This window comes from Sinohyriopsis cumingii, chromosome 6, assembly GCF_028554795.1.
Source record: "Sinohyriopsis cumingii isolate HCF-2022 chromosome 6, ASM2855479v2, whole genome shotgun sequence".
Lineage (NCBI taxonomy): Eukaryota > Metazoa > Mollusca > Bivalvia > Unionida > Unionidae > Sinohyriopsis > Sinohyriopsis cumingii.
Window position 1 is genome coordinate 3,100,713 of NC_142966.1, and position 15,397 is coordinate 3,116,109.

Below are 15,397 nucleotides of genomic sequence, written 5' to 3' on the forward strand. Positions count from 1 at the left end.
CTTGACATGCACTTTATCCTATCTGTTCAAAAACCTGACATGCACTTTACCTATCTGTTGAAAAACCTGACATGCATTTTATCCTATCTGTTGAAAAACTTGACATGCATTTTAACCTGTTGAAAAACTTGACATGCACTTTACCTATCTGTTGAAAAACGTGACATGCACTTTATCCTATCTGTTGAAAAACTTGACATGCACTTTAACCTATCTGTTGAAAAACTTGACATGCACTTTACCTATCTGTTGAAAAACCTGACATGCACTTAATCCTATCTGTTGAAAAACTTGACATGCATTTTAACCTGTTGAAAAACTTGACATGCACTTTATCCTATCTGTTGAAAAACTTGACATGCACTTTAACCTATCTGTTGAAAAACTTGACATGCACTTTATCCTATCTGCTGAAAAACCTGACATGCACTTTAACCTATCTGTTGAAAAACTTGACAAGCACTTTATCCTATCTGTTGAAAAACTTGACATGCACTTTATCCTATCTGTTGAAAAACTTGACATGCACTTTAACCTATCTGTTGAAAAACTTGACATGCACTTTATCCTATCTGTTGAAAAACTTGATATGCACTTTATCCTATCTGTTGAAAAACTTGACATGCACTTTATCCGATCTGTTGAAAAAATTAACATGCACTTTATCATATCTGTTGATAAACTTAACATGCACTTTATCCTATCTGTTGAAAAACCTGACAGGCACTTTAACCTATCTGTTGAAAAATTTGACACGCACTTTATCCTATCTGTTGAAAAACCTGACATGCACTTTATCCTATCTGTTGATAAACCTGACATGCATTTTAACCTATCTGTTGAAAAACACGACATGCAAATTATCCTATCTGTTGAAAAACTTGACATGCACTTTATCCTATCTGTTGAAAAACCTGACATGCACTTTACCTATCTGTTGAAAAACTTGACATGCACTTTATCCTATCTGTTGAAAAACCTGACATGCACTTTAACCTATCTGTTGAAAAACTTGACATGCACTTTATCCTATCTGTTGAAAAACTTGACATGCACTTTATCCTATCTGTTGAAAAACTTAACATGTACTTTATCCTATCTGTTGATAAACTTAACATACACTTTATCCTATCTGTTGAAAAACCTGACATGCACTTTATCCATTCTGTTGAAAAACCCAACATGCATTTTAACCTATCTGTTGATAAACTTGACATGCACTAAATCCTATCTGTTGAAAAACTTGACATGCACTTTATCCTATCTGTTAATAAACTTAACATGCACTTTAACCTATCTGATGATACACATGACATACATTTTATCCAATCTCTTCACAAAGTTTAAAAACTTTTTATCCTCTCTTTTGATATACCTTACATACATTATATCATTCTTGTTGATATACCTTACATACATTTTATCCTATCTGTTGATAAACTTGACATAAACTTTAAACTAATCTGCTGATACACTTAACATACTTTTACTCCAATCTCTTGACAAACTTTTAAGACATTTTATCCTCTCTGTTGATATACTTTACATACATTATTTACATTATTTCTGTTGATCTTTACATACATTTTATCCTATCTGTTGATAAACTTTTTAAATACAGTGCAACCCTGCCATAACATGCCCTGCGATAACACAAATTCGGATATAACATGGCCATGGCATGGCTCACAAAATTTTGTATATTTATTCGCACATGAAAAAATATTTTTTGTTCCAAGTAAGTGAAATATTGTATAAAAAATATATTATCTTTTTGGGGAAGAGATCGCGTATGATTTCGAATATAAAATGATCGTGGCATGGTTCCTGAAATTTAAATACATGTACGTGTATTTTTCTCGTACTGGGATTATTTTTTTTTAAGTACGAGAAATAGTGTGTAAAACGTTTATCATTTTGGGGAAGAGTTCACATATGTATTCAAATATAATATGATCTTGGCATGGTTCCTGAAATTTGAAATACATGTATGTGTATTTTTCTCGTACCAGAAAAACTATTTTTTTTTTTAAGTATACGATTGTGGCGTAGCTTCTCAAATTTAACAATTTCACCAGGTTCTTGAAGTATTATGCCAAAATAAACATTATCGGAAATGTTACTTATTACTGATTCATGAATAAAGCCAGTAAATCATCTTTGTGATTGTCTTCAATTAGTTCTGTATAAAATTGTTGCTCAAACATGTGCTTCTTCTTTAACTGCATATACAACCAAGCATCAGACAATGCGGTGGTTGATAAAATATTCTCACAATTTAATAAACATCAAAAATTTAAAGCTGCCAACATGTTTGCTGGGCTTGGCGATGTTATTAGACGCAATCAGTTGACCAGTAAATAATGTCCGCTTTATTAGCTGGAAATTGAAAGGATATGAAACTGTACATGCGTTCAGCTTAAACAAATTTAGAAAAAGTGGTTTGTGACCATTGCAGGTGTACTGCACTTAGTTCTCTGGTTTTACATGTGTATGGTGTTTGTTTATGACCTCGTTATTAATTTCCTATTTTTTATAAAAATATTTTACCATTATGGAAAAGCAAGTTCACAAATGCAAGTCTTTCAAAATTCACAAAATCTGAAGTAAAAGTTATATGCATGCTGAAAGCATGTGTTGACTGTCATTTATTCTTGCTGTAGTCATTCAAACGAATAGGCATACAAGCGATCATTATTGGAAATTTGCAATGGATAAATGTACACGAAAACGCATATGACAAAATTTTAGCAGTATGAAATTTGTACAGACACCGTTCATAGACCCTGGAACCTAATGAACCATACACATGCTTCGTATTTCTTAACCTAATTTTGCTGTTAATTTTTCTCATTGAATTCAGGCACATAATGATCTGTAACAAAATTACTGAATAGTTTAAATATGTATGCACTTTTTGCAATGGAATTACATGTATTATGGATTAACTGCAAAGCCCTGGTGGTACGATATCAGATGGAAAGTAAACAGTGTCAATACTCTGTTCATGCTGTATATTAGACGTTGAATTCAGACACAATGATCTGGGACAAAATTGTTGAATATGTAAATCTGTGTGCAATTTTTCAATGTTATTACAAGCATTATGGATTAACTGCATGCCATGAAACGGTACTGATACCCTATTCAGCATATACATTAGACGTGAATACACGTATATGTGCCAATGAGTTGTTCTCTGAAAAAAGTAAAATACTGTAAAACCCTGCATTAACACAACCCTGATATTAACACGATCCAATTTTTTGGACCCCAATTATCGCATTATAGCATTGTTCCACTGTACATTTTATCTCTCTGCTGATCAACTTCATATACATTTCATCCTCCCTGTTGATAAACTTTAAATACATCTTATTCAATCTGTTGATAAACATGTATTTGATTCTATGTGTTGATAAGTCTGAATGCCTATTGCTCTTCAAACTGGTTGTATGCTGTTAAATACTTACTAATGCCCCTTTCCCCTCCTCAGGATTTGGGTACTTCACTGTGGGGAATTCAGGATCTGGTTCAACCTTAAACAAAATTATAAAATTTCAAATGCTGGTCAAAGTCTGCATGTAAAATCTGTTAATAGCTATATTCCAGATCTAAGCTTAATCTAGCTTATGGACAGATGTACAGACATCCTGACATCAAAGTGACTGCTAAGTTGAGCATCTACCAAAGCAAGTATGACAATAAGTGAAGCGATTCTTGGACTTTAAAATGAGAGAAGTCAAAGAAACATGAAATGTAGATCATAATGACCTACTTTTGAGGAGCTGTCTTATACCCACCAAGATGCAGTAGCAAAGCAATTTCTATGAATACTGCCAGTGGTACCCAAGAAGGTGACCAAAACACAAATCTTAAAGTAACTTTTGAGGCTTGGTATTTCAGCCATCAATAAGTATTCACAAATTAAAGTTGCATGACTCCATAATTAATAGCATAAGAACTGCAGTAAATGAAAAATTGGACTTAATTCAGAAAGTTTTAAATGTAGGTTAAAAAGAATTTCTTTTTTCAATTTCAGTGAATTGGTTGTATACACATGCATCCAAAGCACCAAGTAACAAATGAAACCAAGTAACATTACTCCACAGCCTTTAGAAACTAACAACACTGAAGTATAGGCAAAGTTAAAAATTAACATCAATGATTTTCTCTGGGGTAATGTACAATCATTTTGAATAAAAGAAGTTTTTCTTAGCAAATCATTCTTCTCCAAGAATATTTACTCAATCACATTAATATTAGGAAAATAAGCTTGCAACCTCCTCAAACCACACTTCACGAAAAATAACAGTGACATTTCTGTCTAAATAACATGTTGACAAAGGGAAACAACTCTTACTCATTACCTCCTCTTCACCACTTCAAGCTGGTGCCAGTTTTATGCAAAGCAATACACTAAATTAGATGGTCACAACTACAAGGAGGCCGTGACTGTTCCATCATGACATGATCAGGTAAAGATTCTTAAAGAAACAGTTTGCTGAAAAATTTGCTTTCAACTATGAATACATTTCCCCAATCACACCAGCCTATTCTTTGTTTCCAAATCCTGGCTGCATCATTAGGACCATGGGACCATCTGATCTGAACATGAGACCATAGAATGATTAAGCCATATCAAGTCAATGACTTGTTGCCTGAGCAATAACCCAGGTAGTTTGGTTTCCGCACTATCTGCATCAATACGAATGATGTTATTACACTGCTGGCAGCCTGCTCACTGTAAAAATATATCTGGCATTATGGAGGTCTTTGATTTTATCGAACAACAGCCAATAATATTTGTGACCTTTAAAGATTACAAAAGAATTTTAAAAAGAGTTAATTTTACATGCCAACTTTGACAGAAGCCTTGACATTGTATGGCTGATTTACTGTAGATGACAGATGACACTCAGAAGGCAATAATATATGGGGAATTTCTCCACCTGCCATCTTGAAACTCAACTCCATCTGTTCTAAAGTCTGTTCTGAGTGTTGTCTCCTTTTTTAACAAAGGAGTTATCCTCATTCTGCCTTCCATGTCTTCATACAGCATGCCATATGGCAGCAACAATGCTATACAAAGTGTGGAACCAGCTAATTGGATAGGCAAGCTATGCCAATCCAACTGAACCCAAAATGAAATATGTCCAGACAGTAAGTTTTGTGCTGGGAGGATAGGTTAGCTGTGGAATAGCATGTGTAGCCAGTATGGTAGTCAGCAATATTTGTGATGAACCAGAACTGCCTGCCAGTCAACAGTTACATCTGTGATGGCTGCTTAGGATTTCTAGCCACCCAGTCAGCTGACAGGGCTGCTCTACCTGACCAAGTGGCCAAATACTATAAATGGTCACTGAGCTTGATAACCTGACCAGGTGGTCTTAAACCATAATCAGCCATCATGTATGTAACTGTTGACCATCAAGGGGTTTGACACTCACTGATCTCTGATCAATATACCTGTAATGGGTTGGCTGGAGAAATGGACAAACTGGTTGGCAGTAGGAACAGTGTAAAGTAAGTTTAGCAATGTAAGATAACTGTAATTGGGTTGGCTTGAGGAATGGACAGATTGGTTGGCAGCAGGGACAGTATAAGATACCTATAAATAGGTTGGCTGGAGAAATGGATGGACTGGTTGGCAGCTGTGATAGCATAAGATACCTATAACTGGGTTAATTAGAGAAACGGATGGACTGGTTGGCAGCTGGGACAGTACAAGATACCTATAACTGGGTTAGCTGGAGAATTGAATAGACTGGTTGGCAGCTGGGACAGTACAAGATGACTGGCATTAGCCTTGCAAGCTGTAACAACTGGCAAAGTTAAATTTGAATCCCATTCCGCTGGTCTTAATGCCAACAATGACAAGCAAGCTGTAATGTCCGGCAAAGTTGAATTTTAACTCCATTCACATTATCTTAATGACATGAAGGTCAATGCTGGGGAAAATTAAGACTAGTGAGCTTTCAAAAGGGGGAGGAAATCTCCAATCCACCAATAGATAGCTGTGACAATAATCTGACAGGAAAATCACCAGAAGCTAACTCTCTGCATGTAGCTTACTTTATAATCCAACACAAACAAGATGTGGGTTATGTCCATTGTAACAGTCTATGTGATGTGGTACCAGGAAGTCATTGTTACAGCTATGTGGAGAATCTTCAGAGGATATGAGGGGGCCATGACAGGGTCCCACTTGATGCTTGCTACTGATTCTGAAAGTGAAGACTCAAAACATCCTGGTCAAGCAATTTGGACTGTTACCTCTTCTTCAAGTGATTAAGTTGTATGAGCAAGACATTAAACCGTACTCAAACTGACCACCATACTCAAACAGACCACCATACTCAAACAGACCACCATACTCACACAGACCACCATACTCAAACAGACTACCATACTCAAACAGACTACCACCATACTCAAACAGACTACCATACTCACACAGACCACCATACTCAAACAGACCACCATACTCAAACAGAGTACCATGCTCACACAGACCACCATATTCACACAGACTACCATACTCACACAGACCACCATACTCAAACAGACAACCATACTCACACAGACTACCATACTCAAACAGACTACCATACTCACACAGACCACAATACTCACACAGACCACCATACTCACAAAGACTACCATACTCAAACAGACCACCATACTCACACAGACCACGATACTCACACAGACCACCATACTCAAACATACCATACTAAAACAGACTACCATACTAAAACAGACTACCATACTCAAAAAGACTACCATACTCACACAGACTACCATACTCACACAGACTACCATCCTCACACAGACCACCACCATACTCACACAGACCACCATACTCACACAGACTACCATACTCAAACAGACCACCATACTCACACAGACCACCATACTCAAACATACCATACTAAAACAGACTACCATACTAAAACAGACTACCATACTCAAACAGACTACCATACTCACACAGACCACCATACTCAAACAGACTACATGCTGCAGACATTGCTTGAACTATGACAAACACTTTGTTTGAATTCTAAAACAAACACTTGGTACATGTGTCCAAAATGATGTCGAGAAAAAAGCCCAAAATAAATATGCTCAAATTAGGCAAAATATTCACCAATATAACACCAATTAATAAATGAACCACAGCGTCCACTATGAAATTCAATAAATACACAGGTAAATATCACCAACACATACAAGAGGTCTGTGAAAAAATTCACAATGACTGGGAAAAAAAAGAATAAATTCATCCAAAATACACAAATGATACAGTGCATCAGCACTAAAACCAACTAAATCACCAATAACTGTATATGGATGAATGAAATGGTGAATAAATGTTGACAGATTCTGGACTTAACTAGAGCTGCACACCCAAGCAAAATGCTTACATCTGTAAATATCTAGTATACAGGTGACCACCTAGCAGGGGCTGTGATTTTGTAAGAGTTGCTTCCCTTTGTCCATATACTGTATAGACTGAAAAAAAATATTTTCATCTTTTTTGAAGGGCAGGATTTGTGAGGCAGCGGAGTTTTTTCCGTCTGTTAATGTGAATATATTTGATGGAGAAAATCATAGCTGCTGTAAATTTGCTTGTGGCTCTGATAGAAACAAAAACAGTTGGTGTGAAGTTTTTGGTTAACAATATCTGATAAAGTCAGGCAACAGACTCACTTGTTTCTGTGCAGGTAATGATGGTGGTAATCCAGACACCTGTAATAAACTCACCTGTTCCTTCACAGGTATTGGAGGTGGGAATCCAAACATCTGTAATGATTTCACAGCATACGGATAACCAACGCCATGCATAGCAGTGTAAGTGAACTTCACTGATGAAGCTGCATTCTGCTCCCTGACAAAAAGAAAAATATACAGGTCTTTAAAGTCAAAATTTAAATTTTCTTTGCAAATCATCATAAGAAATAAGATATAATAATTCACTGCTGTGAGTACAGTTGTGAAATTTTATAAACAGGGAAGATATAACTTTCAATGTTATTTAACTTTTTTAACAATTTATACCACTAATTTACTACTGCTAGTATAAAAACACAGATTAATTTTCCAAAGGTCTTTAGGGAGATTCCAAAGATTTAGTTGCAATACACTGATTTTGAGTTTGCTCATCTAAAAACAAAATATGCAAATAAAACTAAGTACAATCCAACCTATCACGAGCGGCCAATCCTGGGAAATGGCAAGGCTGGCCATTGCACACAGCTGACCATTGTACACAGGTCCACCTTTTAAAATTGGTTTTTAAACAAATAACATTCACTAAATATCATTATTGTTAGAATTAATAATATTATTTTTATTGTTACATTATTAAGATTGTATTATATGTACTGCGCAAAAACATAATTGCAGGTATATGTTGTTTTAATAAATATTAATGTTCCAAACAAGATTCCTGTATCCTGCTAACTTTTAATCAATCCTATTAAAAAATAATTATTGATTTAAAACTATACATCGATCTTAGTTTGTTCATGTTATAAAAGCAACATCTGGATTAGTCAATTGCTTATCTTGGAAAGTTCAAAAGACTGCCAGCTTACGTGAGATGCTTTGACGAACAGAAACTCGAAAGAAGCCATGTATGGCTATTCCTTGTGATCCATGAATTGAAACTTCATCTGCATTTACAAATTTTGAATACTTAGTGACCCCAAGTTTTGAATAATTAATTACCCTGACCCTAATGAAAAGGGATCTAAATCATATCTCTTCTCAAAGATGAACCTTTTCTTCAGAGATAACTTTAATTCATAGGCAAATAGACGAGACTATCTAACTATACCTGTCCAACTGGCACAGAAGGTGACTTCCATTTCTGCTGTAATTACACAACTACTTTTCCCACCATCCAGAAAACAAGTAACTTCAACCATTTACCCTGATGATAAAAACTGCCTTGCTTTTAAATTTGACATACTGACTTTGACTTACACTGTTGACGTGACTGGAGGTACAAGTACAAGCAAAATAAGAAACAAGGGCACATCAGTTCACATAATATTCCTTTGTCTAAACAATGCCTTCCTCATTAGGCAAAATTTCAGACTGAGTGATAAATCTAGATAATATCTAGAGGATGCTTAAGGCAGGAAGAAACTATTGTTTTGTCAGGAGACATCGGTAGCTGACTGCAGAAGACAGGTGATATTGCCAACAGCCATTGCAAACAGGTGACTGCAGAGTAAAGGTGACTGTTAGAACAGGTTTGAATGTATGTTTATAAAGAAAGCACTAAAAAAAGTAACACACAAGGATCACAACAATTAGCTTCAGAATTTTGCAATTTTACATGGAAACTGTATTCTTAAAAAATTAAATCTGAGCTATATGAAAATAAAGGACATCATATATGTAGGTTTTCTTCTGAATATATGCAGTTTTCAATGTATATATTGGAAAGAGGTATTGAAATTCACCAATTTCATAAGGGATGTTCCAGTAAAACATACTTGAGATCCCAGAAGGACACTGTTCCAGTAAGATATAGTTGGGTCCCCAGGCATAGATGCTTTTTTAAAATGTGCCTTCCCTGGATATCCATATTTGTTAGTGAAACAGTTGTAAATAATTCTATAGAAGACTCAATGTAATGAACATATGATATCAATTACGAAAACAACTGAAGCAAGGATAATTAGGAACAACTTGGTCCCATGATCCATCCTCACAGGGGCTTATGTAATACAAGGCCCTGTGGGGATGGAGCATGGGTGTGTGTGTGACTTAGATTTTTAACATAGCTTTAAAAAAACATTAAGTCATATTGCTATGATGTCTGCAGTGTGGCAATTTATAGTGATGTCTAGCACTGGGGCATCATACCGCAGACATGTAGCATGATGTCCCACCCTGTCACATTATCCTGACACCAGGCTGACCAGTCCTAATACTAACCTCTTAATGCTGAGCGCCAAGCGAAGCAGCTGTTAGTACCATTTTTGTAAGTCTTTGGTATGACTTGGCCGGGGATCAAACCCACGACCTCCCACATCCGAGGCGGATGCTCTAACAACTAGGCCATAACCACTAGGTCACTGGAGCGGTTAATGGAGCATGTGAATCTGTCATAGAACCTTATGCTATATAAGGCCCTGTGGGGATGGAGCATGTGAATCTGTCATAGAACTTTATGCAATATAAGGCCCTGTGGGGATGGAGCATGGGAATCTGTCATAGAACCTTATGCCATATAAGGCCCTGTGGGGATGGAGCATGGGAATCTGTCATAGAACCTTATGCCATATAAGGCCCTGTGGGGATGGAGCATGGGAATCTGTCATAGAACCTTATGCAATATAAGGCCCTGTGGGGATGGAGCATGGGAATCTGTCATAGAACCATATGCTATATAAGGCCCTGTGGGGATGGAGCATGGGAATCTGTCATAGAACCTTATGCAGTATAAGGCCCTGTACAGATGGAACAAGGGAATCTGTCATAGAACCTTATGCAATATAAGGCCCTGTGGGGATGGAGCATGGGAATCTGTCATAGAACCTTATGCAGTATAAGGCCCTGTGGGGATGGAGCATGGGAATCTGTCATAGAACCTTATGCAGTATAAGGCCCTGTGGGGATGGAGCATGGGAATCTGTCATAGAACCTTATGCAGTATAAGGCCCTGTACAGATGGAACAAGGGAATCTGTCATAGAACCATATGCAATATAAGGCCCTGTGGGGATGGAGCATGGGAATCTGTCATAGAACCTTATGCAATATAAGGCCCTGTGGGGATGGAGCAAGGGAATCTGTCATAGAACCTTATGCAATATAAGGCCCTGTGGGGATGGAGCATGGGAATCTGTCATAGAACCTTATGCAATATAAGGCCCTGTACAGATGGAATAAGGGAATCTGTCATAGAACCTTATGCAATATAAAGCCCAGTAGGGATAGAGCAAGGGAATCTGTCATAGAACCTTATGCAATATAAAGCCCTGTGGGGATGGAACAAGGGAATCTGTCATAGAACCTTATGCAATATAAGGCCCTGTGGGGATGGAACATGGGAATCTGTCATAGAACCTCATGCAATATAAGGCCCTGTACGGATGGAACAAGGGAATCTGTCATAGAACCTTATGCAATATAAAGCCCGGTAGGGATAGAGCAAGGGAATCTGTCATAGAGCCTTAAAACATAGTATTTGTAGACTTTAAATTTTGCCATGTTATGCACAGGCATCTGTGTATATACCTAGCTATGTCAATTGTTTGTACCAGAAAAAGTGATACCTATATTTTCCAGTGTTTATGAAAAACAAGAACAAGTTAGCAGACCCTCTAAAACTGTGTTCACTACAAAAAACAAGAGCAAGTTAGCAGACCCTCTAAAACTGTGTCCATTACCGGAAGTAACATAGGTGCACTACATCCTTGTTGTAAGCCTCAAAAATCTCATCATATGGGTCCATATGCAGCGAGCTGGTCTTTAAAACACTGGTGTCCCATGATGTTTTCCAGGGCTCAAGGTTCTCTGATATGCATTTGGAAATTTCCTTGTCTACTGGAGAAGTTATCTATATCAAAAATGGAGAAAAAGTAGAATCAAGCAAATAAAGCATGACCCATTGTTCTTAGATATGTACTTGGACATTTCTATTTCTAAAAGAGCTCAATGAACTTAAATTTATACAGATGTGTAGAGATTCGTTTTAGTCACGTTTCTTCAGGGCTTTGGAGGGGGGAGTTATCATGCCAAGAAATAGGTATCAAATGGATTCCAAAGAATGCACAAAGGCAGCCTACCTGTGCTAGTCTGGGCAAATACTGAACCCATTGCCCTTGGATTACTTGTCCAGCACTCTACAAAATGAAACTCATGACCCTTGGATTACAAGTCTAACATTACAAAATGATACCCATGACCCTTGGATTACTTGCCAAAAACACACTACAAAATGAAACCCATGACCCTTGTATTACTTGTCCAGCACACCACAAAATGAAACCCATGACTCTTGGATTACTTGTCCAACACACTACAAAATGAAACCCATGACCCTTGGATTACTTGTCCAACACACTACAAAATGAAACCCATGACTCTTGTATTACTTGTCCAGCACACCACAAAATGAAACCCATGACCCTTGGATTACTTGTCCAACACACTACAAAATGAAACCCATGACCCTTGGATTACTTGTCCAACACACTACAAAATGAAACCCATGACCCTTGTATTACTTGTCCAGCACACCACAAAATGAAACCCATGACCCTTGGATTACTTGTCCAGCACACCACAAAATGAAACCCATGACTCTTGGATTACTTGTCCAACATACCACAAAATGAAACCCATGACCCTTGGATTACTTGTCCAACACACTACAAAATGAAACCCATGACCCTTGTATTACTTGTCCAGCACACCACAAAATGAAACCCATGACCCTTGGATTACTTGTCCAACATACCACAAAATGAAACCCATGACCCTTGGATTACTTGTCCAACACACTACAAAATGAAACCCATGACCCTTGTATTACTTGTCCAGCACACCACAAAATGAAACCCATGACCCTTGGATTACTTGTCCAGCACACCACAAAATGAAACTCATGACCCTTGGATTACTTGTCCAGCATACCACAAAATGAAACCCATGACCCTTGGATTACTTGTCCAACACACTACAAAATGAAACCCATGACCCTTGGATTACTTGTCCAACACACTACAAAATGAAACCCATGACCCTTGTATTACTTGTCCAGCACACCACAAAATGAAACCCATGACCCTTGGATTACTTCTCCAGCACACCACAAAATGAAACCCATGACCCTTGGATTACTTGTCCAGCACACCACAAAATGAAACCCATGACCCTTGGATTACTTGTCCAACACACTACAAAATGAAACCCATGACCCTTGTATTACTTGTCCAGCACACCACAAAATGAAACCCATGACCCTTGGTTTACTTGTCCAGCACACCACAAAATGAAACCCATGACCCTTGGATTACTTGTCCAGCACACCACAAAATGAAACCCATGACCCTTGGATTACTTGTCCAACACACTACAAAATGAAACCCATGACCCTTGGATTACTTGTCAAATACTCTACCAAATGAGCTACAATGGCTCCTGAAGACTAGGTTAAAAAAGTATACCAGGTGGAACTGATAATCTATCTGATAAGCATAGCTATAAAATCCACACATATATCAAACTAGATTTCTGTCTGTTAAACACATATGCCCTCACCATTAAAAAAATCCACACATATATCAAACTAGATTTCTGTATGTTAAACACATATGCCCTCACCATTAAAAAAATCCACACATATATCAAACTAGATTTCTGTCTGTTAAACACATATGCCCTCACCATAAAAAAATCCATATACATATCAAACTAGATTTCTGTCTGTTAAACACATATGCCTTCACCATAAAAAAATCCACACATATATCAAACTAGATTTCTGTCTGTTAAACATGTGCCCTCACCATAAAAAAATCCATACACATATCAAACTAGATTTCTGTCTGTTAAACACAAATGCCCTCACCATAAAAAAATCCACACATATATCAAACTAGACTTCTGTATGTTAAACACATGCCCTCACCATAAAAAAATCCACACATATATCAAACTAGACTTCTGTCTGTTAAAAACATATGCCCTCACCATAAAAAAATCCACACATATATCAAACTAGATTTCTGTTTGTTAAACATATGCCTTCCCCATAAAAAAAATCCACACACATATCAAACTAGATTTATGTCTGTTAAACACATACGCCCTCACCATAACAAAAATCCACACATATATCAAACTAGACTTCTGTATGTTAAACACATGCCCTCACCATAAAAAAATCCACACATATATCAAACTAGACTTCTGTCTGTTAAAAACATATGCCCTCACCATAAAAAAATCCACACATATATCAAACTAGATTTCTGTTTGTTAAACATATGCCTTCCCCATAAAAAAAATCCACACACATATCAAACTAGATTTATGTCTGTTAAACACATACGCCCTCACCATAACAAAAATCCACACATATATCAAACTAGACTTCTGTATGTTAAACACATGCTCTCACCATAAAAAAATCCACACATATCTCAAACTAGACTTCTGTCCGTTAAAAACACATGTCCTCACCATAAAAAAATCCACACATATATCAAACTAGATTTCTGTCTGTTAAACACATATGCCATCACCATAAAAAAATCCACACATAGATCAAACTAGATTTCTGTTTGTTACACACATATGCCTTCACCATAAAAAAATCCACACATATATCAAACTAGATTTCTGTCTGTTAAACACATATGCCCTCACCATAAAAAAATCCACACATATATCAAACTAGACTTCTGTATGTTAAACACATGCCCTCACCATAAAAAAATCCACACATATATCAAACTAGACTTCTGTCTGTTAAAAACATATGCCCTCACCATAAAAAAATCCACACATATATCAAACTAGATTTCTGTTTGTTAAACATATGCCTTCCCCATAAAAAAAATCCACACACATATCAAACTAGATTTATGTCTGTTAAACACATACGCCCTCACCATAACAAAAATCCACACATATATCAAACTAGACTTCTGTATGTTAAACACATGCCCTCACCATAAAAAAATCCACACATATCTCAAACTAGACTTCTGTCTGTTAAAAACACATGTCCTCACCATAAAAAAATCCACACATATATCAAACTAGATTTCTGTCTGTTAAACACATATGCCATCACCATAAAAAAATCCACACATATATCAAACTAGATTTCTGTTTGTTACACACATATGCCTTCACCATAAAAAAATCCACACATATATCAAACTAGATTTCTGTCTGTTAAACACATATGCCCTCACCATAAAAAAAATCCAAGTTGAATAAATTGATATAAATATGACAAATGGGTAAAAAAAATCTGCTTGAATGATATAAAATTATCAACAGAACTCATGTGTATGCATACAGTCATAAGAATGTCAGCAGGAGATCTGTGTATACTTATAATCATAATATCAGCATGAGATATGTGTGGATACTTATAATCATAACATCAGTTCGAGATCTGTGTATACTTATAATTATAAGATCAGCATGAGATATGTGTATACTTATAATCATAATATCAGTTTGAGATCTGTGTATGCTTATAATCATAATATCAGTTTGAGATCTGTGTATACTTATAATAATAATATCAGTTTGAGATCTGTGTATGGTTATAATCATGACAATATCAGGAGATCTGTGTATGCTTATAATCATAATAAAATCAGTTTGAGATCTGTGTATGGTTATAATCA

General features: G+C 36.5%; 1 protein-coding gene across 2 annotated transcripts in view; it reads right to left on the reverse strand.

Moving 5' to 3' along the window:
• LOC149796281 (phosphopentomutase-like) overlaps positions 1-15,397 on the reverse strand; it is a 116,277-nt gene that overhangs the window by 63,794 nt on the left and 37,086 nt on the right. For both annotated transcript variants that reach the window (XR_016421653.1, XM_089960922.1), the window contains exons 8-10: positions 11,414-11,583; positions 7,771-7,894; positions 3,474-3,539 (exon numbers count right to left, since the gene is read on the reverse strand). Coding sequence is in view for 1 of the 2 variants with exons in the window: in XM_089960922.1 (XP_089817048.1) it covers positions 3,474-3,539; positions 7,771-7,894; positions 11,414-11,583 (360 nt within the window). In the remaining variant the exon portion in view is untranslated. The remainder of the gene's footprint in view (positions 1-3,473; positions 3,540-7,770; positions 7,895-11,413; positions 11,584-15,397) is intronic.